Genomic DNA, 27,376 nt, shown 5'->3' with positions numbered 1-27,376 from the left:
CCAAAACCCTCACCTCCCCCAGGACTGGGCACAGACTTGTTTCCCTGGCCCCTCTCTGGTCTTGCTAATCTACCCTCTGTTCAGCTTAGTTCAGTTCAGTTCAGTCGCTCAGTCGTGTCCGACTCTTTGCGACCCCAAGAACCGCAGCACACCAGGCCTCCCTGTCCGTCACCAACTCCTGGAGTCTACCCAAACTCATGTCCATTGAGTTGGTGATGCCATCCAACCATCTCATCCTCTGTCGTCCCCTTCTCCTCCTGCCCTCAATCTTTCCCAGCATCAGGGTCTTTTTAAATGAGTCAGCTCTTCGCATCAGGTGGCCAAAGTATTGGAGTTTCAGCTTCAACATCAGTCCTTCCAGTGAACACCCAGGACTCATCTCCTTTAGGATGGACTGGTTGGATCTCCTTGCAGTTTAAGGGACTCTCAAGAGTCTTCTCCAACACCACAGTTCAAAAGCATCAATTCTTCAGCGCTCAGCTTTCTATCCTCTGGGATCACTTTAAAATTCCACAATTACCTTTATGAAAGTTCCATCTCCTGCTCAAAACACCTCAAGAGCTGCCAATTTTCCTCATTTTGGTACGTGAAGTCCTACATAACTCTGTCCCCTAGGACCTTTTCCAAATATCTCCCACAGTCTCCGGATGTAAACCATCTGCTTTAGCCAAGTTGACGTCCCCAACGTTGTTACCCAGCAGGCACTCCTGAACCTCAGCACGTGTCACAGCCCACACTCTGAGGATCCTCAAACTTTTCCACCGAAGTACATGTGGAGGAAGCTTCACCTCTTTCCCTGCTGGGGCATGCGGCTTCTACATTCTATTCCATAAAAATCCATGTTTGTATTACTATTTTTTAAGTGTCTTAAATGTTTGCCTTTGAGTAAAACTCATGAGTCTGTCTGTTACATTACATGTTCCACTTGGGCAGGGACAAGATCTGTTCCAAGGACCCTGTGTGGCCAGCACTGGACAACACCTGGCACATGGGAGGCACTCAATGACTACTGAGTGAAGGAATGAATAAGTGGGGATGGAGGGGGGAGGGAGAGACTGAAGGAAGGGAGGGAGGAAAGGATGCAGGGAGGGAGGATGGAAACACAGATGTTATAGTCACCCTGAGTTATCCCGAGTACACCAGGCAAGCACACCCTTGCATCCATCCCAATGTGAGCAGTGCCCTACCCGAACTGGCACCCCCCCATCACCTTCCTCCCTTCCTTCAAAATCTAGCTGACCTCCGCCCCTCCACTGAGCCTTCCCGGATGGCCGCACCCGTGAGCGATCACACTCTCCTTGTGTTTCTTCTCTAGTTTCTTAGAGAGGAAATAAGAGCAAGATAAGTCATTTAGAAGAAAGAAAAAAAGTTTAAATATGCAGGCATACTCTGATCTCATTTTCAGAGTAGAAATGAAATGGGGCAGGAGCAGAAACACCAAAATGTCAACAGCGCTTATCATGCAGAGGAGGGAGATTTAGGATGACTTCTGTTTTTTTCCTTTTCACTGCATCATCTTTCTGCAGTGACTCTCTCTGGGCAGAAACAATAAAGACAAGGGGCACTAGGGGAAGTTTCGGCTGCTCCCTCTACTTGTTTGAAACACCCAACCACCACCGGACCCGGGACCCTTAGAAATAGAGACTCGTCTTCAGGGAAACTCCCTCTTGCACCGGGAAGGACCTCAAGAAACACCCGGTGGCGGGCAGCCCACCCAGAACCTCCCCTGTGCACAAACCTGTTTCTACGGGACATGCCTCACCCCACACCAGGTTTCTCAGAGGGCCATCTGGGAAGATAAACCTCCCAAGGGTCTTCAGACAAGATCTGGGCACAGCATCAGATGGCCTCGCCCTCAGGCCTCCTGCTCTGCTCCATGAAATGCAGGAACCCACAGGCTGGCAGCCACCAGGAGTGAAGGGAGAGCCCCGCCCCAGACCCTAGGGGTCAAGCCGATTGTCTGTCATTCAGCATTCAGCGCCAACATGCGCAGAAGAGGCACCGGCTCCTGAACTGGAGTTGGTTCTTGTTACCCCCACAGAGCCATCATCGCCTCGTGCTGACAAGCCTTCCCTGGATAAAGGCAAGGGTACATCCAGCTGGCAAGGTGGCTGCCATCAATCCTGAGTGGTCTCACTGCAGGTCATCACCACTGGTAGGGAGGGCCTCTCATTGTCAACTGCAAAGTCTCTTACAGACAATGCCAGTTGGCTCACTAGGTCTAAGTTCCCCTCTGGACCTGGTTTTCATCCTCTTCCCTCAAATGCTTTGTCCACTCATGAGCACCTCCACTGTCCTTGCCCTTCAAAGACCTAGCCAGCAGGGACTTTTTTTCACCCTGGGGACACATGTATCCCAAGCTCCCAGGAGAGCTCTCAAACCATCCCCTGACTTCCTGAGAAGCTTCTATTTCTTTAAATATTTCCCTTTGGTTTTTGCTGGATTTTCCCACTTATCAGCCTTATGCTTTTGATCAGATCTTCTCCTCACCTGAGCGGAGGATTAAAGCCCATCACCAGCATGGCCAGTGGTCTGCCCCATTGGCACCTGAGTCCCTCCCGGCTCACACTTGGTGTCACACTTCCTGTGGCATCCTTCCTTTGGGGGACCCTAGGACCATCTGTCCCAACCCCTCCCAAATATATTAACACACACACACACACCATCTCTCTATAAGGTAAACACTCAAGGACAGTAAAACACAGCAGTTAGAAACTGGGCTTCAATTCCAACTCCACCACCATGGATTGTGGCCTTGGGATGTGTCAACACTGCTGTAAGCTTGCTCCCTCCTCTATGAAATAACAGGACTCCTACCTCAGGGTGGATTAGGGAACTCATGAAAATGATGTGGGTAAAGCACCTGGACTCTCTACTTGTGGTGCACGGGCTCAGCAGTTGTAGCACATGGGCTTAGTTGCTCCTGAGCATGTGGGATCTTAGTTCCCTGACCAGGGATTGAATTCATGTCCCCTGCATTGCAAGGCATATTCTTAACTACTGAACCACCAAGGAAGTTCCATAGATCATTCATTTTAGATCTTTTTTACTACCACTAGCATTTAGTGCTATGAATTTCCCTCTTGGCACTGCTTTGTCTGCATTCCAAAAAATTGCTATGCTGTGTTTTCACATCAATTCAACACATTCTCTAATGTTACTTGTGATTTGTCTACCCATTTATGCATGTGTTGCTTAATTTTCCAAATATAATTTGGAATTTTCAAGATATATTTATTTCTACTTCAATCCATTATTTTTGCCAAATAACATTACACTTTGCATGATTTGAGTAACTTTTTAAAATATTGAATCTTGTATTGTAGTCCAAACTGTGTGTCTTCATGAACATTCCAGTGCATTTGAAAAATATTATACTCTGCAGTCATTGGGTAGAGGGTTCTATAAATATCACTTTGGTCTGGCTGGTTGTTAAGTTCTATTAGTACATACTTTTAATTTGTCATGTGTCCTATATTCTTTATACTTCTGTCTATTTCTTTTACAAATAACTGAAAGAGGTGTGTTGCAATCTTCAAATATAATTAAAAATTTGTCAATTCCTTTAAGTTTTATTGTTTTTTTGCTTTACATATTTTAAAGCTTTGTTATTAGGAATATATATATATATATATATATATATATATTTAGGGTCTTAATGTCTTTTTGATGAATTGACTCATTTATCATTATGAAATGTTCCTCTTTATTCCTGATAATTTTCCTTATTCCAAAGTCTGCACTATCTGTTACTAACATAGCCAGCCATCTTAGCTCTCTTTTGATTAGTGTTTCATGGAATAGCTTTTTCCATCCTTTTAAATCTGTGTCTTTATAATAAAAATGGGTCTCTTTATGATAGCTTATATTGGTTCTTACTTTGTTATCCATCCAATAATACCTGCCTATTAAATAGAGTCATTATGTCACATACATTTAGTATTATTTTCAGTATGGTTGAATCTAAAACTATCTTTTGTCATCTACTGGTCTTATTTGTTCTTTGTTACTTTTCCCCTCTTTTCCTGACATCTTTTGATTTTGTCTATCATTCTACTCTTTCTCCATTATAGGCTTATGTGCCACACTTCTTTGTTATGTTTTTTAATGGTTGCTCTGAGATTTACAATATATGCATACCTCAGAGATGTTATGGGTTTAGTTCCGATCACTGCAATGAAAGAGAATATTGAAATAAAGCAAGTCACACAAATTTTTCCAAACACATAAAACTTATGTTTACACTATATTGTAGTTTACTAACTGTGCAATAGCATGTCTAAAAAACCAACATGGTGTGCTAAGTCACTTCAGCCATGTCCAACTCTTTTGAGACTCTATGGACTATAGCCCACCAGGCTCCTCTGTCCATGGGATTCTCCAGGCAAGAATACTGGCATGGGTTGCCATTTCCTACTCCAGGGTATCTTCCCGACCCAGACATTGAACCCAGGTCTCTTTCGTCTCCTGTATTGGCAGGCAGGTTCTTTACCACTAGGACCACACCCTAGTTAAACAAAGACTTTATCACTTAAAAAATACTAATAATCACCTGAGCCTTCAGCAAATCATAATCTTTCTGCTGGTGCTTCGAAATATTGGAAAGTTACCAAAATGTGACCCAGAGACACAAGTGAGCAAATGCTGTCGGGAAAATAGTGCCAATAGAATCGCTCTACGCAGGGTTACCACAAACCTTCAATTTATGAAAAACACATGTCTAAGAAGTGCAATAAAACAAAGCACAATAAAATGAGGTATGCCTATATGCATCTTTAATTTAACATAGTCTATTTCATGGATATTTAATTTCCAAATACATGGGTTTTTTTAAGCATCTTAGATATTAATTTCTCATTTTGATATCAATTTCTCATTTAAATGCTGTCTCCTCTGCAATGATTCTATGTTTTTCCATCTTCTAACCTTACTGTGGCTTTCAGTGGCTAAGTCAAAGATCTTGGTAAATGTCACACTGCACTCGAAAATATATGGGTTATTTTCAAACATCTTTTGATATTGATTTCTAACATAATTCCACAGTGACAAGAGAATAGACTTTGTATGATATCAATACCTTTAGACCATGAAATTTTTGCACTTTGTTTTATGTCCCTGGATATGTTCCAGTTCTCCTGGTTTATAGTCTATGAGAACTTGAACAGAATTTGTATCTTGCTGTTGTGTGAAAATTGTATAAATCTAAATTATGTTGAATTAGTTCATAGTGCTTTTCAAGTCTATATATCCTTCTACTTTTCTGTCCATCCTATTGATTTTTGAGAGTTTTATATTGAAACTCCAACTAAAAATCTTAATTTCCTTAAAAAACTGTAATATATAGAACTATATGTAACTTCGTTCTGCATTTTTCAAGTCTCCTATAAATGTGTTACCATACTTCCATAATTTAAATTTTTTAAAAAGAAAAAAATACAGTCTACATCAAATATTATTACTTTATATATAGTGTAAGGAAATTATAACAGTATATTTTCATTTCTTCCCTTCTGTCCTTTGGGATAATGTTGTCATACATCATACATCTCTGTTATAAACAGTACACTGTTTGTTTTCGCTTTATACAGTCTTTTAAAGAGATTAAAAATGAGAAAAAATAACTTCTGTAAGCTTCTTTATTCTTTTTGTACAGTCCAAATTTCTATCTAGTATCAATTTTCTACTGCCTGAAAGACTTTCATTAATGCTTTGTGGTACAGATCTGCTGGTCATGAATTCTTTCAACTTTAGTTTGTTTATTTAAAAGGACAAATATCCTTCATTTTTTTTAAGGATATTTTTTGAGTACAGAATTCTAGTTTGATCTGTTTTTCAGTCCTGTTGTTTTCTGCCTTTAACAACTTCTGGTCAGACATCTACTATCATTCTTATCTTTGTTCCTCTATGTCTTTCTTTCTGGTTGTTTTTATGAGTTTCCCCTTAACCACTAGGATTAACCAACTTGATCATGATGTGCTTTGGTATGATTCTATTTTTGCTCTTTATATTTATTTGAATTATTTTGAGCCTCCTGGAACTGTGAATTTATAGTTTTCATTGAATTTGGAAATTTTTTCACTATTAGAAAAATACTTTTTCTGCCTTCTCTCTGCTCTTCTTCTGGGATTCTATTGCTTCCCACTGCCTACAAAAGGCAGTCAAAGCAATTTCAAATAGCTTTCCAGGTCACCCATTTGAGATCCCAAACTACCTTCCAGATTCATCTGTCTCATACATCCAATTCTGCAGTCAAAGTTGTGTGTGTGTGTGTGTGTGTGTGTGTGTTTGTGTGTGTCTGTATTCAACCCCAGACCACTGCCCACCAGCAATTGTCTCTGCCCCCTACCAATCCAGGGCTCAAAATATATTTCTCCCCGCAAGGCACAGTTCAGTACTGCCTCCTCTAAGAGACCTTTCCCAGCTAAGGCAGAATGATGCCTTTTCTCTGTACTCTCACAGGTCGTCCGTCATAGTGACTCCCTGAGAGCTTGACGGCATACTTTCAGTCAATGTGGGATGAGTCCCACCCTCAGCCCCCAAAGAAAGAAAGGCATTGGACTCTGTGATGGGAGTTAAGAGTGACATTATGTCAAAATGCACCTAAACGAGACTTTCCAGAGAGAGAAGTTGAGCACACAGTATTTTAGGAAGAAGTGAGTCAGGCAGCATCTCTCCTTTTTCCAAAGGGAAAAATGAAACACACAGCAGATTAAGTCAATTATCCTGAGCCAGAGGAAACATCCTCCAAGGATCTTCACTCTCAGACCAGTCTCTCAATGTAGCCTCTCAAGAGTTGGAAAAAACCCATTCCAGCTTCCAACTTCCTTCTTATAAAGTCAGGGGAGCAGCAGTAGGCAATCATGTTCCAGGAAACCACGCAGCTCTTGGATCCAGGTCTCTGAGGAGAGAATCCTTGCCAAGGCCCCAAGAAAGCAAACAGAATTCCCCAAATTAGAAGAACTAAAGCAAAATGAATCAAGCAACCAAGAGCAGCTCACCAGCAAAAGACATGAAGCCTGAGGCCATCCCAATTTTTCACTGGAAATTCTTTCAGTGACCCAGAACTCCACATCATCCTTTCAAACACGCCCATACCAGGTGACCACCCTCCTTTCGTCTCCACCTCCCATTCTCATCATTCTCCCCACACAACCACAGGCTCAACAGTCTCCTCCCTAAACAAACTCCTCCTAACGCCCCACTGGCCCCTCACTCCCTTTTCACTCCAGGACTACAATGTCACCTGCCTCCAACACCCCCCAACCATTCCTACCCGCAGCCCTTTGAAGCTGCCATCCCCACAGTAAGTTCCTGAATCAGACCCACAAACTACTCATGAACTCCTTTCTGTTTCCTGTTCCCGTCACGGGTCTGTGCCCCATCATGGTGGGCCACAGTGGAGCACAGTGCTGGCCTGGGGGCCTGGAGGCTGAGGCTACAGACAGAGGCGCTGAGACAGGCTCTCTGTGGCAAGTCACTTCCCCTCTGGGCCCCAGCATCCTCTCTGGAAACACTCAGTAATGACTGGGAGGCCACCCCTCCTGGCAGAAGCAGTGTGGGCAGCAGGGGAGAGCAAACAGAGGAATGAGATCCTCTTGGGTGCAAATCCCAACTCCTCCCGATCTGTAAATACCACTCAAGCAAAATGCAGCCTGCCACCTTCCAACAGGGAAACTTTGGGGTTGTTCGCAGCGACAGATAAGCATATAATCACAGTAACACTTGCATCTGAATGGGGCTTTGTGGTTTACAAAGTGTGTCCACTCAGCCTCTCATTACAGCCTTCACCACAACCCTGGAGGAGCTGGCGCGTCATCATTACCAGCATGGCAAAGACACAAGGCAAGTACTATTCCAAGAGCTTTATTTTATCACTCAGAGATTTAGTAATGAAGGCACAGAGAGGACTAAGCAACCTGACCAAGCTCTTGGAGCTGGAAGAGGCAGAACCAGACATGGAGCCCTGGCATCTGGCCCCACGTCTGGCTCATGCTCACTGGGTTCATGTCCTCTGTTCTCCTCACTCACTGAGGAGAAGACCAAGCTCCGTGATGTCAAGGGGTTTTCCCGAGACCCACATCCACAGCAGGGCAGAGTTTCAACTCAACTCTTGTTCAATGACAAGACAATGATGAAACAGACAAAATCAGAAATACAAAGGACGTCAGCACTTGGCAGGTATGTGGATACTATGACTCCCTCAGCTCAAGGAGTGGCCACAGGTGCGCACAAGAGGCCACGAGGATGGACCCCACGGGGGCGCTCCTGGCTGAAGGAGGGAAGGGCTACCAAGGGAAGATTACCAAGGCCATGTGACCACCTTGAGGGGGGACACCAGTTACCATAAAGGAATGTGTGGATATTAGCACTGACAGGTTTGCTTCGTTGATTTGCATAAACTTACATAAATAATCTCTCAGTCTCAAATGTGCATATATCACATACATATGCAAATTCAAAGAAAACTCTCTGGATGTATGCACACCACACACTTGGCAATTGTTGCCTATGGGGAGGGGAGCAGCAGAGGAAAAGGGGGCTTCACTTTAATGTTTCTGCCTCAGTTGAACCTACCTGCCTGCCAATACAGGAGATGTAACAGACATGGGTTGGGAAGATCCCCTGGAGGAGGAAATGGCAAACCACTCCAGTATGCTTGCCTGGAGACTCCCTTGGACAGAGGACCCTGGCAGGCTACAGTCCATAGGGTCACAAGTGTCAGACATGACACTGACATGACACAGTGTCAGTCACTGACATGACTAAATCGACTTAGCATGCTTGCATGAAATATTAATATTTCTTACAATAAGAACAACACATGGTATAGAAGAAAAAAATTAATTGTCACCTCTATCTGTAAAAAGGGACCTAATGTTAACAGCAGGTATCCTTGAAGGATAATACTATGGATAATATTTCCCCAAACTATTTAGTATTTTCCAGGCAAAAGCAGAGACATTACTTTGTCAACAAAGGTCCGTCTAGTCAAACCTATGGTTTTTCCAGTAGTCATGTATGCATGTGAGAGTTGGACTATAAAGAAAGCTGGGCACCAAAGAATTGATGCTTTTGAACTGGGATGTTGGAGAAAACTCTTGAAAGTCCCTTGGACTGCAAGGAGATCCAACCAGTCCATCCTAAAGGAGATCAATCCTGAATATTCATTGGAAGGACTGATGCTGAAGCTGAAACTCCAATACTCTGGCCACCTGATGCGAAGAACTGACTCATTTAAAAAGACCCTGAGGCTGGGAAAGTTTGAAGGAAGGAGGAGACGGGGACAACAGAGGATGAGATGGTTGGATGGCATCACCGACTCAATGGAAATGAGTTTGAACTCAAACTCATTCAAATGAGTTTGAAACTCCGGGAGTTGGTGATGGACAAGCAGGCCTGACGTGCTGCAGTCCATAGGGTCACAAACAGTTGGACACGACTTGAGCAATTGAACTGATTGAACTGAACTGAGGCTTTCCCTAGTGAGCACATTTGTTACTTTTATATTAAACAGAACCATATGAAATGAAATTGCCATTGCATGCATGTTGAAAATGGTTGGATATTGGTTATTTCATGTGATTCAACTTATTCATAATTCATGCAACAACATTCAACAATGATGGAGGGATTGCTCTGTGCCAGGCCCATATTCAGACATTGATTATTTTTTTAAGAAAATATATAAACTAAGTTCCCTTGTAGGCAGGACCTGAGGGTACTGTGTCTGTGTCTCCAGGAACCTGTGCAAACATGTGTCCAGAACCATATGTTTTTGGCCAAGTGAAGAGATAAATTAGCAGACAGAAGGACAACAGATGCCCATCAATAGGCACACACATGCAATTAGACTTCCTAAGCAATCAACAACAAACACAGCATCCCTGTAGGAAAAGAAGAGGACAGACAGGGAAGAGGATGGGTCAGACTCTGGGTAACTTGATAATCGTGCTGGTCTTTACTGCTCTGGCAGGGCAACAGGAACAGAGAAGCAGCGGGGAAGGGGAAGGCATAAGGGGCATCCAGGCTGCTGAGGGACATGGCCCAGGTCAGAGGACAGCCCAGGGAGGCAAACACACCTCCAGCTCCAGGCCGCAGTTTCAGTGAATGGTCCCTGGGACCAGCTCCTCTGCCGGACCCTGGGACCAGCCCCCACTCCCTTAAATAGCACATCCTGCCAGGTCAGGGACATTCTGTCAGTCTCTGGAGAGCTATTCTACCACCTAAGCAGCAGTGGGTTTCTCTAGATTAACTTCCATTTTCACGTAGACTCTAATTCTTTTATTAAGACCTGACTGGAAAAGAGCCTGATGCTGGGAAAGATTCAGGGCAGGAGGAGAAGGGGGGCGACGGAGGATGAGATGGTTGGATGGCATCATCGACTCAGTGGACACGAGTCTGAGCAAACTGCGGGAGATAGTGAAGGACAGGGAAGCCTGGGGGCTGCAGTCCATGGGGTCACAGAGAGTCAGACACAACTCAGCAACTGAACAACAACATCTAAATTTCCATGAATGGAGACCACCCACCCCATCAAACCTCAAATCACAGCTATGGTCTTTACACCTCTAGCATTTGTGTCCTGCAACAAGGCAGGATGGGCAAGGTTCTGAGAGCAGGCTGGGGAAAATGTGTCTAAGACGGGAAAAGGCAGCACGTCTCAGTTTGCAGCCAAAGAAAGTGCTAGGGTGATGTAAGGCCCAGAAACCACGTCACCTGAGGGCTTCATGAAAAAGTGCAATGGGTTAGGCTGAAGAGGAGACCGAGAGACAGCAAGATGGCCGAATCTGAATACCGGGAAGGCTACTGAGTAGAGAATGAGAGGCAGACGTGAGTTCCCTCCCCTGGGTAAACCAGAACCAGGACCAGATGCTTAGAGGGGCAGGATGGGGCTCCAGCAGGAGGGCCAGCAACACAGGATGGCGCTGAAGTCCTCCAAGCCCACGTTCCAGATTAGTCCAGTCCACCCACTCCCACAAAACCTCCTGACCTTATGTGCACAGCTGGCAGGACCTCTCTAGAACTTTCCTGCACATCTGCTCCAACTTCTGGCAGTGGTGGTAGTTTAGTTGCTAAGTCGTGCCTGACTCTTGTGACCCCCATGGACTGTAGCCCACCAGGCTCCTCTATCCATGGAATTTTCCAGGCAAGAGTACTGGAGTGGATTGCCATTTCCGTCTCCAGGGGATCTTCCCAACCCAGGAATCGAACCCAAGTCTCCTGCATTACAGGCAGATTCTTTACCCACTGAGCTATGAGGGAAACCCATAATGTAATTAAGAACCTAAACAAATAAAATATCAGTATGAACAACAGACAGTTGCTATTTCTAAGAAAAGTAAAATGAATGTTTGGAAATTTCTGAATAAATGTGAGTAACTAATAGAAATTGCTGCTGAATTAGAAGTGGGCAAGACAACAGTAAAAATTTAGCCAAAATAAAAGTCATAAAAATCGAGGATTTGGCCCCCAGATTATTTTCAAGTGACTTTTAATCCTCTCTCCACTTTAAAGAAACTAGAAATTACAGAGGTCACATCTTACCTACAAAAGGTCACAAGGAACACCAAAAAGGACACCCAGACGCAATGATCTTTCCTTTCCACAAAAGACGAGTAGCTAGATGTTTTCAGCTGAAATAAGCTATTTTAAATGCACACAAACGTTTATGTGCAATTTTTTTGTGATTGCTGGATTCTACTGACTTTTAAAAATCTACTTCGTTGAGTTAAAGTTCACATACAATAAAAAGCATCCATGTAAAATGTGTATTCCCTAGTCATCTAGTGATTAGGACTCTGTGCTTTCACTGCAAGGGCCCCGAGTTCCATTCCTGGTCAGATAACTAAGATCTTGCAAGCCATGTGGCACAGCCAAATAATAATAATACAATGTTACTTTGATGAGTGTTGACAAATTCACACAACTGTGTGACTACATCCACAGTAACCACAGGGAATGCTTCCATCACCCCCAGAATGTTCTTTTGTGCCGCATCCAACCCCCTTCTTGCCCCACAGTATCTAAGGCATCGTGGCTCTTACACACACAAAATGCATCAAGGTCATCTGGTGACCACAAATGCTTACCACCATCTAGCTTTTGTTTTCACTCCCTTTTCTTCACATACAGTAAAATTCTCTTTGTTCTGACACAGAGCTGTATGACCACTGTCAAATAATTTAACTTTTGGCATCAACTGACCAAACACCTGTGTCAATCTCTCCAGGTTAAAGGACTGCCACTGCATTTGGACCTGACCCCAGCCATGCTCCATCTTCATGCTCTGATTCTGGGCACCTTGTTATCTCTGTAAACTGGACCACAAGCTCCATTATCTTTTCTACCCCTAAATCCAGTGATGAGTGTTGTGAGGTGGGCATGAAAATGAACAAAAGGAGGCCACCCAGGAGCAATGGGCACCCACAGCTCCCTTATTCGCAATAAAGGAAGCAAACAAGCTTCACATTGAAATCTCAAGCATTCAACTGAAAGGAAGAACACATTTGACATTCCTCCAGTCTAAATCATTCCAGAGACTTCCTTCACTGAGTCTCTCACCTGCTGCTACTCTTAATTGATTCCTCCAAAAAGAGGGAATAAAGAAAAAAGATATTAAGTGAAAGGCCTCAGCTATGATGCAAACAAACAGCCCTGCATCAAAAGTGCAGAATTCTTGGGACTACCCTGATGACTATGACTCTGCACTCCCAACGCATAAGGGCCAGGTTCGATCCCTGGTCAAGGAACTAGATCCCACATGCCACAGTTAAAGATCCCTCATGCCGCAACTAAGACCTGGCACAGCCAAACAAATATATTTATATTTATTTTTTACAAAGTATAGAATTTTTGTCCTCATAGGGAACTTTATCTGAAAAGTATGCATTTCATTTCTTAGACAACAAGAAAAATGGTGGCTCAGCTAAAGTAATCATCCTACGTAGGACCTTTTATTGACATAAAGGGGCAACGTCCCAGATCTGTCCCCAGAGATGGGCTACGTAACAACTACAGCCCCAGTTTAGGGAAGGGGGGGACTCCTCTGTTTTCCAGAGTGCTTGATGCAGCACAATGAAAGATAAACTGTAATCATGTGTAGGAGTTTAGAAAACAGAGAGCTGAAGAGTGAGAAATTGTGGCACTTTTCTTGCAATCTGGGGGAGGCTGCGTCTAGCTGACAGCATCGCCCATTACTGGGAAATGGGCCCTGGGGGGAAGCCGGGGGACTCCCAGCCCAGCCTGGGAGAATGATCCACTTCAGCACCAGGCAATGCTCTTTGCTCAGATTCCCCTTCAGGAAGTGAAATTGGTAGTAAATTTGTACCAAATAACAGACAGGGTGTCGCCATCCTTCGAGAATGGTAAGGGCCACCTACGATCAGCAGGTTGGTGACTTCGCCTTGGGTTTATTGGTCAGTCTCTTAGGAATGTGGCCCATGGGGATCACTTCCCCACTGCCCAGCCTCCTCGGGTGAAAAACCCAGCCTTCCAGGGGCTTCAGGGGCAGCCCTGAGCCCAACCCTGGCCTGGGCAGGCAGCTCCTAGCCTTACACTGCCAGTCTGACTCAGCCGGCCCCATTTCATGGGGACCAGTCCTCAAATGACATGGGAACAACAACCCAAGACCACGGAATCTTGTGAGGGTTCAAATCCAGTTTGCATACGCTGGGATTTCGAATGGGGGTAAAGCGTGGTATGGGATTTCTTCTGAAATGTGTCATTTTCTTTTCTGTTTACAACAAAGAAAGGGCTCTTGAAGAGAGAAACAGGAAAAGATTTCATCATTATTCAAAGCAAACTTCTTAGGAACCACAAAGGAATTCTGCTGGAAAGAACAGCTGAAAATGTAATCAGAGGAAGGAAGATACATCAGACACAAAACAGCCAGGAGGGGAAAGGAGAAAGGCAATGGGCCTGCTGGTATTACATATACATAATGATAATAAGCAAATGAAAATGGGATGATAAATAAATAAAATTAATAAAGTAAGAGTAACCAAATGTCCTACAGAAAAGGAACAGTTGAGTTAATTATGGTACATTTAGCTGACATCATATTATGCAGCCATTAAAAATGATGATTGTGAACACTAATTTAAAACAGAAAAAAGTCTGTGCTATAAAGCTGACTAAGTAGAGAATAGTGCGTACAGCTTTGTAAAAATTTCTAGAAAGGAAGGACTAGAAAGAGACACACACAAAATTGGTTATTATAGGATTATAATAAATTTCTCTCATTTCCAAAGTTTCTGCAATATTAGATGGCATTTTATAATTAAAAACACTCCTTAAAATAATCCTTTCACAAGGAGGGGGAAGGAGCCGGTTGGTTACACAGAAAAGTGATGAGGAAAAGGATGATGAATAAACCTGGTCTGATTCATTCATAGATCAAAGATCAGAGATGGTCTGTCAAGATTAGGTGCAATAAAGAAATAAACAGCTAGCATTCTCAAGGTGCTTTACAATTTATAAAGTGCCCTTACAGACCTAACCCCCTCCCCCACAAGGTGACAAACACTCCCATGAGCAGTCCCCCACCTGACTCCCCAGCCCTACTTCACCATGGCTTGTCTTAAGCTTCCCCAATGCAAAAGCACAAATGGTGCAAACACCAATAGCCAGGGACTGCCTCCTGCTCCCAGAAGGGCCATCTGCTCATCACCGGCCACTTAGGAAAAGCATGTCCCATGCAGGAAGCAGAGGTTGGTTTGGGCATGGATGTTCCATGTGGGGGACTGTCCTCCAACAAGGCTGCTCCCTAGTGTTAGGCCCTAAGACCTCTTCCTTTTTGATTCTACACACTGTCCTTAGGCAACCCCTCATGCTCCCTATGGTTTTGGGTACCACTTAAAGGTTGATGATCCCCAAATCTAGAACCCATGACCTCTCAGATTCTAAGCTCCAGATCTTAAGCCCAGGGCCTGGCATACAGAAGGTGTTCAATAACGATCCACTGAATACTCTGATAGTTCCACCTGGATATCCCACGGGCACCTGAGCCTGAACTCATCTTCTCCATCCTCTGATTCCACCTTGGTGAGTGGCCTTCGTGGCCTGGACTACTTCAATAGCCTCCTAAACAGTTTCAACCTTACTCAAGTCCACCAGAAGGATTCTATTAAATACAAATCGGATCCTATCTGTCGCCTGCTTAAACGCCTTCAATGAAGACTCATCCTTAGAGGAATAAAGCCCAAATTCCTTAGCCCTTCCACTACTTAGCTTCTCTATATCTTGTATCTCTAGCTCCTGCCACCCACTCCTGCTCCTGTCACAAAGTATTCTCACCAGTCCAAAGCAAGTTAGAATCTCCTATGACTCTGATCAGAAAGCCCTGTTCCCGCTGCCCCCCCGGTAAACTCCTACTTATCCTTCAAAACCCAGCTCAACAGTGAGCGCTTAGGAAGCCTTCCTCTGTTTCCTGAGGCAGGGTCTCTTTCACCAACATAACCTGGGAGCTTCCTGATACCAAGGGAGGACTTTCACTCATTCTTTGTATACTCCTGCCTAGAATGATGCTTGGTAAGTGACACAGGAAATATAGTTTCCCTTTAGACTAGAGGAACTAGCAGGAGGGTGGGATAGGATGGTGAGAGCTCCAACTCTGCTCATTCTTCTACATGATCTTATGCAAATCATTCTTGCCCAAGGTCAAGATTAGAACTAGGCCAACAGGATATCAATGACTCATTTTCTGGGCCCCTAAAACCCTTTTCTATTGCTGCTTTTTCCTTAGACAAGAAAAAAACTTAATTAACAAGTGGTAAAGAAGTACAGACTAGCACTCTTGAAGAGTTATATGTCTTGCTTTAAAAATGTCATTTTCGAATCACTTAAATTAACATCAGAACATTTCCCTAGCCTGGATCTAACCAAGTAGTTACCAAACTGTCAGAGTTGATGAGGAAGGAAATAAAGATAAAAGCAAAGCAGGAATGTATTTATTCAACACGCATGTATAGAGGGAGAGTCGGGACCAAGGCACTGCAAGGGGCTGTACTAGTGGTCTTACTCTCCTTGGGGCAAATGACAATCTGCTAAGAAAGACAAACTGGATGTGTTTCTGACAGATGTGCACAAGCAAATTTCCACCTCCTGAGAAAGGAATACAAACATCAGACCGTGCTGCCCATCTAGCTGATACGTGGAGAGAAAGGGCCGGGATTGGTGCTGGGGTCGTGATCGGAGGCAGTGTGCCCCGCTCCACCCCGGACAGTGCCCTGGACAGAGCGAGTATGCGTGTTTGAAAAAAAGAACAAATTCTTCCTCAAAACATAAAGCAAATCCCAGGCAGATGAACCATGAGCTATCATCTTTTCATGTGCAAGTCAGTTTCTGACTTTGTGAATCTTAGAAATGATGTGTTGGGCCTCATAGAGAATCAATACCTTCAAAAAGTTATACACAGTATCTGCAGAAGACTTGTTCCAGGGACTGTCACGGATAACAAGGGCATATATTAACATAAAGTGGCACAGTACAATGAAGACAGTCTGCTCTCCATATGTGGAAGTTTCACATCCACGGATACAGAGAAATGACTATACAGCAGACCACATTTCTAACTTCTGAAGCATCCTAAGGTACCCCACCCAGACTCATGGCTCTCTTCATCTCTTTCCCCCAACATCCCTCATGCACCCCCTTGTTTAGTAAAAAGCCTCAGAAGACAGCAGCCCTTCATCCCTTCCTTCCTTATACATATCACTCTCACATCAAGGGGTAGAATCACTTTCCCCTTATCCTGCACCTGGGTTACCCCTTGTGACTTGCTTTGACCAATAGTGATGGGTCTAGCCTTTAAAATCTCTGATAACGACCACCATGCTGTGAAGAAGTCCAAGCTAACCCCTTGGAAGGGTCACTTAGAGAAGCCCCAAGGCTCCAGGCATGTGTGTAAGACCTTCTTAGGGTTTGCCAGCATAGCTGTCAGTTGAATGCTGGTGCTGAAAGAAACAGGCAGTCAAGTTAGTGGCCTTAGCCAGTGCATGGGAAGCAGGGCAGCACCCAGCTGAGCACAGAGAATCATGAGATTAAATAAACTGTTATTGTTTTAAGGCACTAAGTTTGAGGTTATGTTATATAATCATGGATAACTGAAACACGAAGTAAATGAAGGGATGGTGGTGGGGGTTAGTCACTAAGTCGTGTCTGACTCTTGTGACCTCATGGACTGTAGCCTGCTAGGCTTCTCTGTCCATGGGATTCTCCAGGCAAGAATACTGGAATGGGTTGCCATTTCCTTCTCCAGGGCATCTTCCCGACCCAGGAATTGAACCCAGGTCTCCTGCATTGCAGGCAGATTCTTTACCAACATGTATAGTAAGGCCACTGAGAAACAGTCAACCCCACATTAGTGAACTTCCTAGAGAACCAAAATATAATCCTATTCATCCAAACTTGTTCTTACCTATTTCTGATAGAAAATATTTTTAGAATGTAGTATTAGACCCCACTTGACACTAAATGTAACCTAATGTTTTCTTGAAGTGGGGGTCATGATTATAGACATGGGTTACTGTAAGGTCCTGTAATGGAACAATGCCTCCTCCAGCCACGAAGGTGTATACAGACTATCAGCTGAAACGCCCAGACAGCTCGGCCCCTCCATAAGCAGCAATATGTCTGCCCCTAGAGACACCTCCTCATCCCCCACGTTGCTCCTTCTGATACTCGTGGGTGAAGAGACTGAGGACCCAGTCCTGCTGGAACTGTATCTCAACAGACTCTCGGGGAAGATCGAAGGGGTTCTTTTATGATGGCAGAAGAGAAGGGACTCTGGAATTCCACTGGCCAGGTTCATATCCTGCTCCTCCACTTGCTACATAGCCCTGGATGAGCCATTTCACTCACATATTTCAGTGTCCTCATCTGTAAAGCAAAAATACGATCTGCCTCTTGCTGGAAGATGCTCCTGAAACACTGCAAGAGCTCAGTAAACGTGAGCACCCTGACCATCCCCAGGGTCACTGGGTCTGCACCTGCGGGCTATCTTTGAGTTCAAAATCTGAGTGTCGGTCAGGATGGTACCCACGGAAGGAGATCACCATGAGTGCATGTGTTCATGAGGGCACAGCTCGGAGAGAGGTGGCCGAGTGTTTATTCAGGGTTGGAGCACCCGATTGGGGCTTCCCAGGTGGTTCAGTGGTAAAGAACCCACCTGCCGATGCAGGAGACTCAGGATGGATTCCTTGGAGGAGGAAATGGCAACCCACTCCAGTATTCTTGCCTGGGAAATCCCATGGACAGAGAAGCCTGGCAGGCTACAGTCCATGGGGTTGCAAAGGGTTGGACATGACTGAGCAACTTCACCTTAAAAGGATAGGAAAAGACCCCAGAAAAATGCAGCCAGGGGAAGGGACTGAGAGGGAACTTTCTGCAAAGATGTTTACATGTTCAATAACTGACTATTCTTTCCCCCAGGCAGTTGGATTCAGTGGCCTCCCAGTCCCTTCCTATGTGCTTCCTTATTATTCCAATTCCTACATGATGCCTCTCTACACACTTGTGGAGGATGAGCCATCTGTCCCACTGTGGGATGGGGGCAGAAGCCAGGGCCAGCGGGACAAGAGTTGGATTGCTGTTACCCACTCCCAGTCCATCTGTCTGTCTGTCACTCACACATACCTGTCTGTCTGTCTCTCTCTCTCTCTCTCACACACACACACACACCCCTCGGCTGCTGCAAAGGGGCCAAGAGCTGGGTTGCTGTTGCCCACTCCCAGTCTGTCTGTCTGTCACTCACACACATACAGATACCTGTCTGTCTCACACTCTCACACGCACACACACACACACACACCTACCTCGGAGGCTGCAAGCCCCAGGCTATGCCTCCCCATCTCCCCATCCAGCTCTTGTTCCTGCTCCCCACACTCACTTCTCATGAACTCCTGGCCACGCTTCCACCAGGAACATTCTGTCACAGGCTTCTCCCCTCTACAGCCAATTCCCAGGGGGAAACAGAGGGGTGATCCCTGTGATATTTTAGGGCCTCCCACCTCTTGGCCCTGTTCTTCAATGCTGCTTATAGCAAAGGCATCGGGGGACAGCCAAGGATACACGAAAGAGGTTGCAGAGAAAAAGAGGCTTTCAGGGACGCCCCCTGCCCCTCACCCATCATCCCCCCTACCAGTGATCCCTCCCTAGTTACCAGTCCTCCTCCCTTCTCTCATCCTCCCAAGCCTCACTTTTCTTGTCTGTAAAATGGAGCCAGTAACACCCAAGATCAGTTGAGATGATGCCTGTGAACCTGAGTCCAGCCTATACACAGGACATCTGCAGCATGAGCTCCCTCCAACCTCCCAGGGCTGAATGCGCATTCACTAGGTGGATGATCTGCTATGTAATTTGTAGGTGTGAAAGGAATCACACATCCACAGCTCCAGCATGCTCTAATTTGTGAATAAAGGTCTTAACAGGCTATTAATTCCATGAGAGAGTTTTGCTCCTGAATAGCCTCTTTGCTAGGAAATAAAGCTGTAAAATATTTCTCAGGGGTTCCTTGCCCCTAATTTGCCAGACTCATTTTTTAAGGACCCTTTCAGAAGCTAACAGATGTCTGCGGCCACATGAGAGGGCCTTGGGAGCAGCCACTGGCCACAGGAATGTTTCCCATCTTGGCTGCATCTTCTTCCCGCCCCATCTTCCCCTTCGTTCTTACCCATCAGCAGCTGCCTGGCCCTGCCCTTGACTCCCTCCCTGCTTCACCAGTTCACCGATGGGTTAGTAAAAGGTAAGCTGGGCCAGGACCCAGGCAAGGGGAGAGATGTGGGAAAAGCCAGTATGCTTCTCCCTCCCCCAGCCCCACACCGTGCTCTCCTCCACCACAGCCTCTGACATCATTATCTGACTCCTTTCAGTCCCAGACCTGCAGGCTGCAAGGCCCATACTTGTTGCTCAGTCAAAGCCACTCACCCACTGATAAATGAAGCCCCAGCAACATCCCATCCCGCAGCCCCTGACTCCACCAGCTGTTCCTGCTGGAACCCCAACCAGCCTGCCTCCATGAGAAGAGCCAGGCAGGGTAGGCTGGGTGGCTTGCTGCTGATACTTCAGGCTACCCCAAGGCCCCCATGTCCTTCTATCTCTCCCCACCCCAGACTCAGGTACGGGTTTGTGGGGATGAAGGGCCAGAGGAAGCACACACAGGCATAGGGAACGTTCCTTTGGTGCTGCTGGCACTCATAAAGCCCCAGAAATCCCGTGTCTCCTTCTAACTGTGAAACTGGGTTCACCCCTCCCCCACCAACCCAGGAGGGAGTCCCTGGCTGGAGCCAACAGGTGATGGCAGGAGACAAAGCAAAAGGAGTCTGTGGGCAGAAGGCGACGCAAGGAAGTGCCTGGTGTTACTCTGACTGTCGGGGGCCAGGGGGGTCTGGTTGCCCAGTTCTCACATCCTGTCCTCCAGCCCTGCCCCCCTCTATGCTGGCACCCCACCCTGGGGGGTTTCAGGGGCCCAGGGGAGCAGCAGACAGATGAGCTTCATCCCAAGGCTGGGGGGGGGTGTCCAGGTGTTCTCCCCACGGCGGCAGGGGGCTGCAGGGGGCTCAGGGCTCCATCGTGCTCCTAGAAACTGAATGCAGGGCCCCTGTGGCTTAAGACTTCGGTGGGTGGGCCTGGGAACGCAGGCACCTTTTCAAAAAGTCATATTAGTCCCAAACAAGTGACTCAGAAACTTCTGGAACACAGCCCACTGAAGGCTGGGGCCTCCTGCATTCTATCTCAGGCTCCCAAACAGACCCTGTAAGCCCCCTCTCTCCCCTTGTAGTCCCAAAGCTGCATCCAAGGCACTGCTCCCACGTCAAGGTCATGCTCTCCTGGGATGCTAACAACTGCTATTCTTGATTTACTTATTTTTCTATCTTTTTTTTTTTCCTGTTTCCTAATCTTTTGGAGTTTCTGTTTCTTAGCAGCGCCCCAAAGACAGCAATCAAGCGTTCACCCTCTGGGCTCCAATGTGGAGAACGTCTGATTTGCCTCCTTCATGGGCAGCAAAGCATACTGGAAATTCATGGGGTCCAGGGGCCCCAGCAAAGAGGAAAGAGCTAGAAGTGACTGTTTAGAAAAAGGAAAGGGTTCCGAGTTTGATCCCAGGCCCCACAGGCTGCTATGCCCACTGATCTGCCCGCAAGCTGTGCTTTTCACTGATTCCCAAAAGGAATGTCTCTCACCATTCTTGCCCAGATAGCTTCCAGCAGGGCCCTCAGCTGGCAGGGGCACAACTTGAAGTTCGCCAACTCAGAAGTCATTAGTGGTATGGCAGGCTGTCACCCTTCTATGAACAGGGCCTCGGGAGGAAAAGGGACCTTCCAGTGTGCCTACCTGAATCCATGTACACCAGCCCAGGGCCAGGCCCTTGCAGAACCAAGGCACAAAGCTTCTGTGCGATGACACTGCATGAGCCAGAATGGGAAAACAGGAAGAATCTTGGTCCAAGAACCGGGGGGAAAGTTAAAACAGAGAAAAAAAAACCTGTGTTTTCCTCTAACCAAGTGGGAGGCCAATGGGGCGGCCCCACAGGGTGCTTGCATCGCCCACCGGCACTGCTGCGCCCCTGGAGACTCAGCCCCCCATCCCAGGAGACTCTGGCTGAGACGGGGGCAGTGGTGTGACGTAGAAGGAAGAGCCCTGAAATGGGAATCTGGACACGGACATTCCAGCTACCCACTGCCATATCTAGCTGTGTGGACTAAGAGAGGTCACTCTCTATCTCTGGGCTCATACACAAAATGAGGAAAAGGTAGTGAGGAGGATACACAGCTGTGGAATTCATAGACTCTCAGCCCTATGGAACCCCCATTGCCCCATAGGTGACCCAGCTCAGAAGGCCAAGCATCACATCTCCGCAGCCCCTCAGCACCTACCCAGGGTCTTGGCACCCAGTGGGGAGCACAGACTATCTGTTAAGTTGAAGCCAAACTTGCGCCCCTTCCAGCAGAAGGCTTCCTCCAGAACCAGCAGACCTTCCCTCACTGTGGCTGGCTACCCTGTCCCCGTTTGCATCCCTGCACCATGGCTCCCAGGGGGAGACCACCACTCCCTCTATCATCTGAGCACTCAAGCACCCTGAGCTCTCAGCAGCAGAAGTGGGATCTATGACAACCACACAGCCCTTCACATCTCGTTCTTTGAGGTCACCCACAACCTTTCATCTTGATAACAACTGCTTTCAGCAGGCAAACACCGTCCCCACTGGGCAGAGGCACAGAGTCCACACAGTCAGCCTCTTGCTGAAGCCACTCAATGCCAAGTTAAAGGGTCAGAAGCGGGGGGAGCCCTCTTTCCCCATGACAGTCCTTCCTGGCAGGGGTCAATGACAAAGACAAAGCTGCCTCGCTTGAGATCAGGCCCAGGCCCTTCCGGCCACCCACTCAGGCTGGGCGTGGGTTGACAGAGTGGCCAATGTCCAGAAACCCTCTGATCTCTCAAGTCAACCACAGGCCAGCGCTACTGCAAAGCCAGGGGTTGAGAGAGAGGTGGTCCTTCCTACACACGTAGGTGAGAGCCCCAGACCACCCCCTGTCTGAAACAGGTACCACCTCAGCCCCGAGAGCCGCTGGGGAGGGAAGTCACTGGCCGGGTCAAAAGGTGGGACTCACCTCCCTCAGCAACTGCACTCCCTTCAGCCCATCCTGCTGCTGCTGGGCCACGGTGACCCCCAAGACGAGTGTGTGCACGACACAGGAGACCACGGAGATGATGACAATGGGGCTGAGGCTGAGCGGCAGCGTGATGAAGAAGGAGAAGATGAAGAAGGCCTGCCAGCCCACCGTGTCGCTGGCCGCGTGGGCGCGGGAGAAGTTCAGGCCCAGGTAGGAGAAGACCTGGGCTGATATCAGCAGCCACAGCAGGTAGGGGACCACTCTCCGAGTGACCCGGTTGGGGAGCAGCCCCTTTTTGCAGAGCACAAAGAGGATGATGTCCAACACCAGCCCGACCCCGGCCACGGCGAGGGGGGCCAGCTTGTCGCCAGAGAAGACCACGGCGCACATGACCACCACATAGCAGTCGAAGAGGGCCGCGAAGACCACCAAAACCAGCAGGGTCTCATGGCGCTGCCTCTTGAAGTAGGTCTGGTACAGGTTCTCCAAGGACTCTGGTACGAAGGTCAGCCGCATGAAGCGAGGCAGGCAGAGGCACGACCCCGAGTTCCGGACAGAGATTTCATGGGTGCGGCCCACCCCGCGGTCAGGGTCCGAAGGCAAGCTGACAGAGTACTCGGCCGAGTACTCCGCCGAGTACTCGGGCTCGGAGAAGCCCTGGGTCCTCGGCATCCTGGCTGGTATCTGCTTCTACTGGCTCCGGAGAAGCCGGCCGGAGAGCAGAGGGAGCGCTCTGGCACCGACCACCGACCGGGACTCTCGGAGACCTGGGGCCACTTCGGGCAGGAACGCAGAGCGGGATTCCAGGGCCCAGGGAGCGCTGACCATCTGGAACTTAAAAGGACATCAGTAAGTAGAAGCCCCTCTTCCTTCCTACCAGAGCTTTCTCCACGACCTGCCCCAGCCCTCCTGGAAGAATCCTTGCTGCCAGAGGCTCCAAAACCGAGGCCTTTCTCCCGCCACCCCAACGCTCACGGCCACCACCCGACCACACACATACTTAGTCTTGTCCACCCAAACACTCTGCTTCCTGTCTCCGGCTGTGGACGGGCCTGGCTACCTCTCCACCCATCCCTGGTCTCTCTCCGCGTCATCTCAGTCTCTCTCACCCCACGATCTCCTCATCTAAGTCGCCTCCAGGCCCAAGTCTTAGAATGTGAGGATAAAACATGCTCCAAGAAACCAGCGCCAGCCTGGGGGGTTCCTGAATCTTTCTCTGCTTACTTCCCTTCCCAGCCAGCCCTTTGGCCCCTGGGGCTACCCATCTCCGGGCACGGTCTGACCTCTGGAAGGCAGGCCCTGCCCCTGTGCTTACCTGTGCGGGAACTCGAGAGCCGCGTGGCCCGGACCAGTCCCCTCGCGGGCTGCGAGGCCGGGTCACGCGTGCAGCGGGAGGGGACAGGAGGGCTCGGCGCGCCCGGGGGCTGCTCCCCGCGGAGCCGCGCCGACCCGCTAGCGCCGCGGTCCCCGGTCCCCCGGCACGGGCGCGACCCTCCCGCCGTCAGGCCGGGAAAGGCGCAGGGCTGCCCTTCAGCATCCACAGGCGCCCGGCCGCTGGAGAAAGGGGGAGGAGGCGGCGGCGGCGGCTGGAAAATTCGGGGGCGCCAGCCTCTTGGGCTGCGGCTCGCGGGGCCGGCGCCCTCCCTCTGGCCCCGCAGTGGTAGCGGTGGCGGCGGCGGCAGCGCTGCTAGGGGCGCACCCGGGGCCCTTGGCGGCGGGAGCGCGGGCCGAGGCCGGGGAAGCCCGCCAGCATCCTCTGCCCCGCCCGCGCGCCGAGCGGAGCCAGCCGAGCCCGGGCGCGCGGCACAGTGAGTCCCCGCGCGGCGCTGGCGGCTCCGGGGCCACGCGCGCTCCAGGCCCCGGGAGGCGGGCGGCGCCCCTCCTTCCCTGCAGTCGCCGCCCTCTAGGCGAGCGGGTCTGGAGCTGGGGCGGGGGTTGGGGGGTAGGGGAGGTGCCGGGGGGAGGCGCTCCGCTAGGGACCCGAACCCGGTGCGGGGGCAGGAGGAGGAGCGCGAGGAGGAGCGCGGGGGCGAGTTGCAGGGGCCCCCGAGGCCCCACGCTCCGGCACCGGGCGGCGATCGCTGCGTGGAAGCTCGGGGTGGGCGGTGGCAGGAAGGATGGGCTAATCAGGGCCTTCCCCCCGCAGGCCGGGTCTCGGAAGATAAAAGCCCGGGACGTGCCCTCTCGCAGGTGAGGCACGCTCGGGGCATCCCGGGCGCCCCCTCCTCTGCCGCGACTTCCTTCCGGGCTCGGAGAGGCGGGGGCTGGGGTTTGGGGACGACTCCCCTGCCCGGCGCGCCAGGCCTGTGTCCCCGCCCACTCTGGCAGCCCAAACGCCGGCCTGAGCTTGCCGCAGAAGGGCCCGCAACTGAGCCCGATTCTTCAAGGAAGAGGGTAGGAGTGGCCCAGGAGGCACGTGGAATTGGGAGAGACCCGGCTTCAAAACGATCGTTTGTGCACATTCCACCTGTTTGAGGCGTTTTTTGAATGTAGGAACGCTGTTAAGAACGCAGATGCTCCTTTGAATGGTTAAGTCTATCAGTCTCTTACACCAGAGTATAAATTACTTTCCCCGGATTTGACAAAAAGTCAAGACCAACCACAGGCTTTAGGAATTTAGATAAAGGGAAAGAAGGGAGATAAGTTGTTTTGAAATACAAGTAACTATGTGGAGGGAGGGGGGCGGGAGTTGCTGAGGACAGCCAGCCCTTTCAGGGTGGGCTCCCTGGGGAAAGCAGAACTTGGTAAGAAAAGAGAGAAACCCAGTCCTCCAGGCCCTGAATGAAGGTGACTCCTGGATCTCTTGAGATCATCTGTGAGGGCCCTTTGCAGAACCTCAGGAGGTAGATTCATTAGAGACTTGATCCTATCATAGCTGTTTCTGTCTGTTCCTCATACTAACTACGAAAAACTACTAACCTCAGCCCAAACCTGTCAGGGTTTGCTTCTAAAGGTGAGAAATATGACATCAAATTAGGAGGAGGGTAATTTCAATAATCCTTGGGTCAGGAAGATCCCCTGGAGAAGGAAATGGCAACCCACTCCAGTATTGCCCAGAGAATCCCATGGACAGAGGAACCTGGCAGGCTACAGTCCACAGGGTCGCAGAAGAGTCAGACAAGACTGAAGTGACTAAACAACAAACAACAGTTTCAATAAAGTAGCATTTCCCCCCATTGGAATTCAAACATTTATTTTGAATAGTTCAGTTCAGTTCAGTCCAGTCGCTCAGTCGTGTCCGAATCTTTGCGACCCCATGGACTGCAGCATGCCTGTCCATCACCAACTCCTGAAGCTTACTCAAACTCATGTCCATTGAGTCAGTGATGCCATCCAACCACTTCATCCTCTGTCGTCCCCTTCTTCTCCCACCTTCAATCTTTCCCAGCATCAGGGTCTTTTCAAATGAATTAGTTCTTTGCATCAAGTGGCCAAAATATTGGAGTTTCAGCTTCAACATCAGTCCTTCCAATGAATATTCAGGGTTGATTTCCTTTAAAATTGACTGGTTGGATCTCCTTGCTGTCCAAGGGACTCTCAAGAGTCTTCTCCAACACCACAGTTCAAAAGCACCAATTCTTCGGCACTCAGCTTTCTTTATGGTCCAACTCTCACATCCATACATGACTAGTGGAAAAAGCCATAGTTTTGACTAGACGGACCTTTGTTGGCAAAGTAATGTCTCTGCTTTTTAATATGCTGTTTAGGTTGGTCAGAACTTTTCTTCCAAGGAGTAAGCGTCTTTTAATTTCATGGCTGCAGTCAAAATCTGCAGTGCTTTTGGAGCACCCAAAAATAGTCTGTCACTGTTTCCACTGTTTCCCCATCTATTTGCCATGAAATGATGGGACCAGATGCCATGATCTTAGTTTTCTGAATTTTGAATCATTTCACAATATTAAAGGAGGTATGATTTTTATGTTTAACCAAGTGCTCATGCTCTTGCTTTCATCATGTTTGACTCTGTGCGACCCTATGGACTGTAGCCAGCCAGGCTCCTCTGTCCATGGGATTCTCCAGGCAAGAATACTGGAATGGGTTGCCATCCCTCCTCCAGGGATCTTCCCAACCCAGGGACTGAACCTGCATCTGCAGGCAGGCAGGTTCTTTACCACCACCAACACAACCAAGATACATGTGTTAATAAAAGTGAAAAGAAAAAGCTGATGAATACTGTTTGAGCCTGCTTGGGTACAAGGGACAAGCACATCGTGCCTTCTGTGAATCCCTCCTGTTTTCCTGGCACCCATGCCAACTCTTGGGGTTCTGTGGAGCTCCCCACTTGGCAAGGCCACACCCAGCCCCTGGGCCCTATGAGTTTCCTGATGAGCCTTCTTCCACCACCCATGCCCTGGCCTCTCCTCCCCACAAACCCCGTGAAGGGAGTGGGTTCCACACAGAAATCTCTCTCCCCCTCCTACCCTGACTGCTGACCTCACTGCTCTGCTCCCTGGCCTTCCACAATCCTCCTCTCTCAGCCATGCCACCTGTTCAACAGATATGTGCTGAGAGCACCCAGGATGCCCAGCTGGCTCAGGCATCCATCAGGAAAGACCAGAGGAGCCACCTTGCCCATGCTCTCAAGATGCTTGCCAGCTCTGCCAGGGTACTGTGTCCACCAAGACAGACCCTCAGCTGAGCACAGGCCACCTGAAACAGGGCTTTTCAGGACCGGAGGGGAGCATCGGATTGTCTGGAGCCTCTGCCAAGGTTCAGCAGCAGGACATCACACTCCCAACCCTGTTCTTCATCCTGGGTCATACACA

At 48.4% G+C, this 27,376-nt stretch overlaps 1 protein-coding gene across 2 annotated transcripts in view; it reads right to left on the bottom strand.

Moving 5' to 3' along the window:
- ADCY3 (adenylate cyclase 3) overlaps positions 1-23,383 on the bottom strand; it is an 80,810-nt gene extending 57,427 nt beyond the window's left edge. For both annotated transcript variants that reach the window (XM_020870406.2, XM_070450941.1), the window contains exon 1: positions 22,608-23,383. In XM_020870406.2, coding sequence (XP_020726065.1) covers positions 22,608-23,282 — 675 coding nt within the window. In that variant the 5' untranslated portion in view covers positions 23,283-23,383. The remainder of the gene's footprint in view (positions 1-22,607) is intronic.
- Positions 23,384-27,376: the final 3,993 nt, after the last annotated feature.

Source organism: Odocoileus virginianus, chromosome 2, assembly GCF_023699985.2.
Source record: "Odocoileus virginianus isolate 20LAN1187 ecotype Illinois chromosome 2, Ovbor_1.2, whole genome shotgun sequence".
NCBI lineage: Eukaryota > Metazoa > Chordata > Mammalia > Artiodactyla > Cervidae > Odocoileus > Odocoileus virginianus.
The sequence above is the reverse complement of the archived record's forward strand: the minus strand, read 5'-3'. Positions and strand labels throughout refer to the sequence as shown.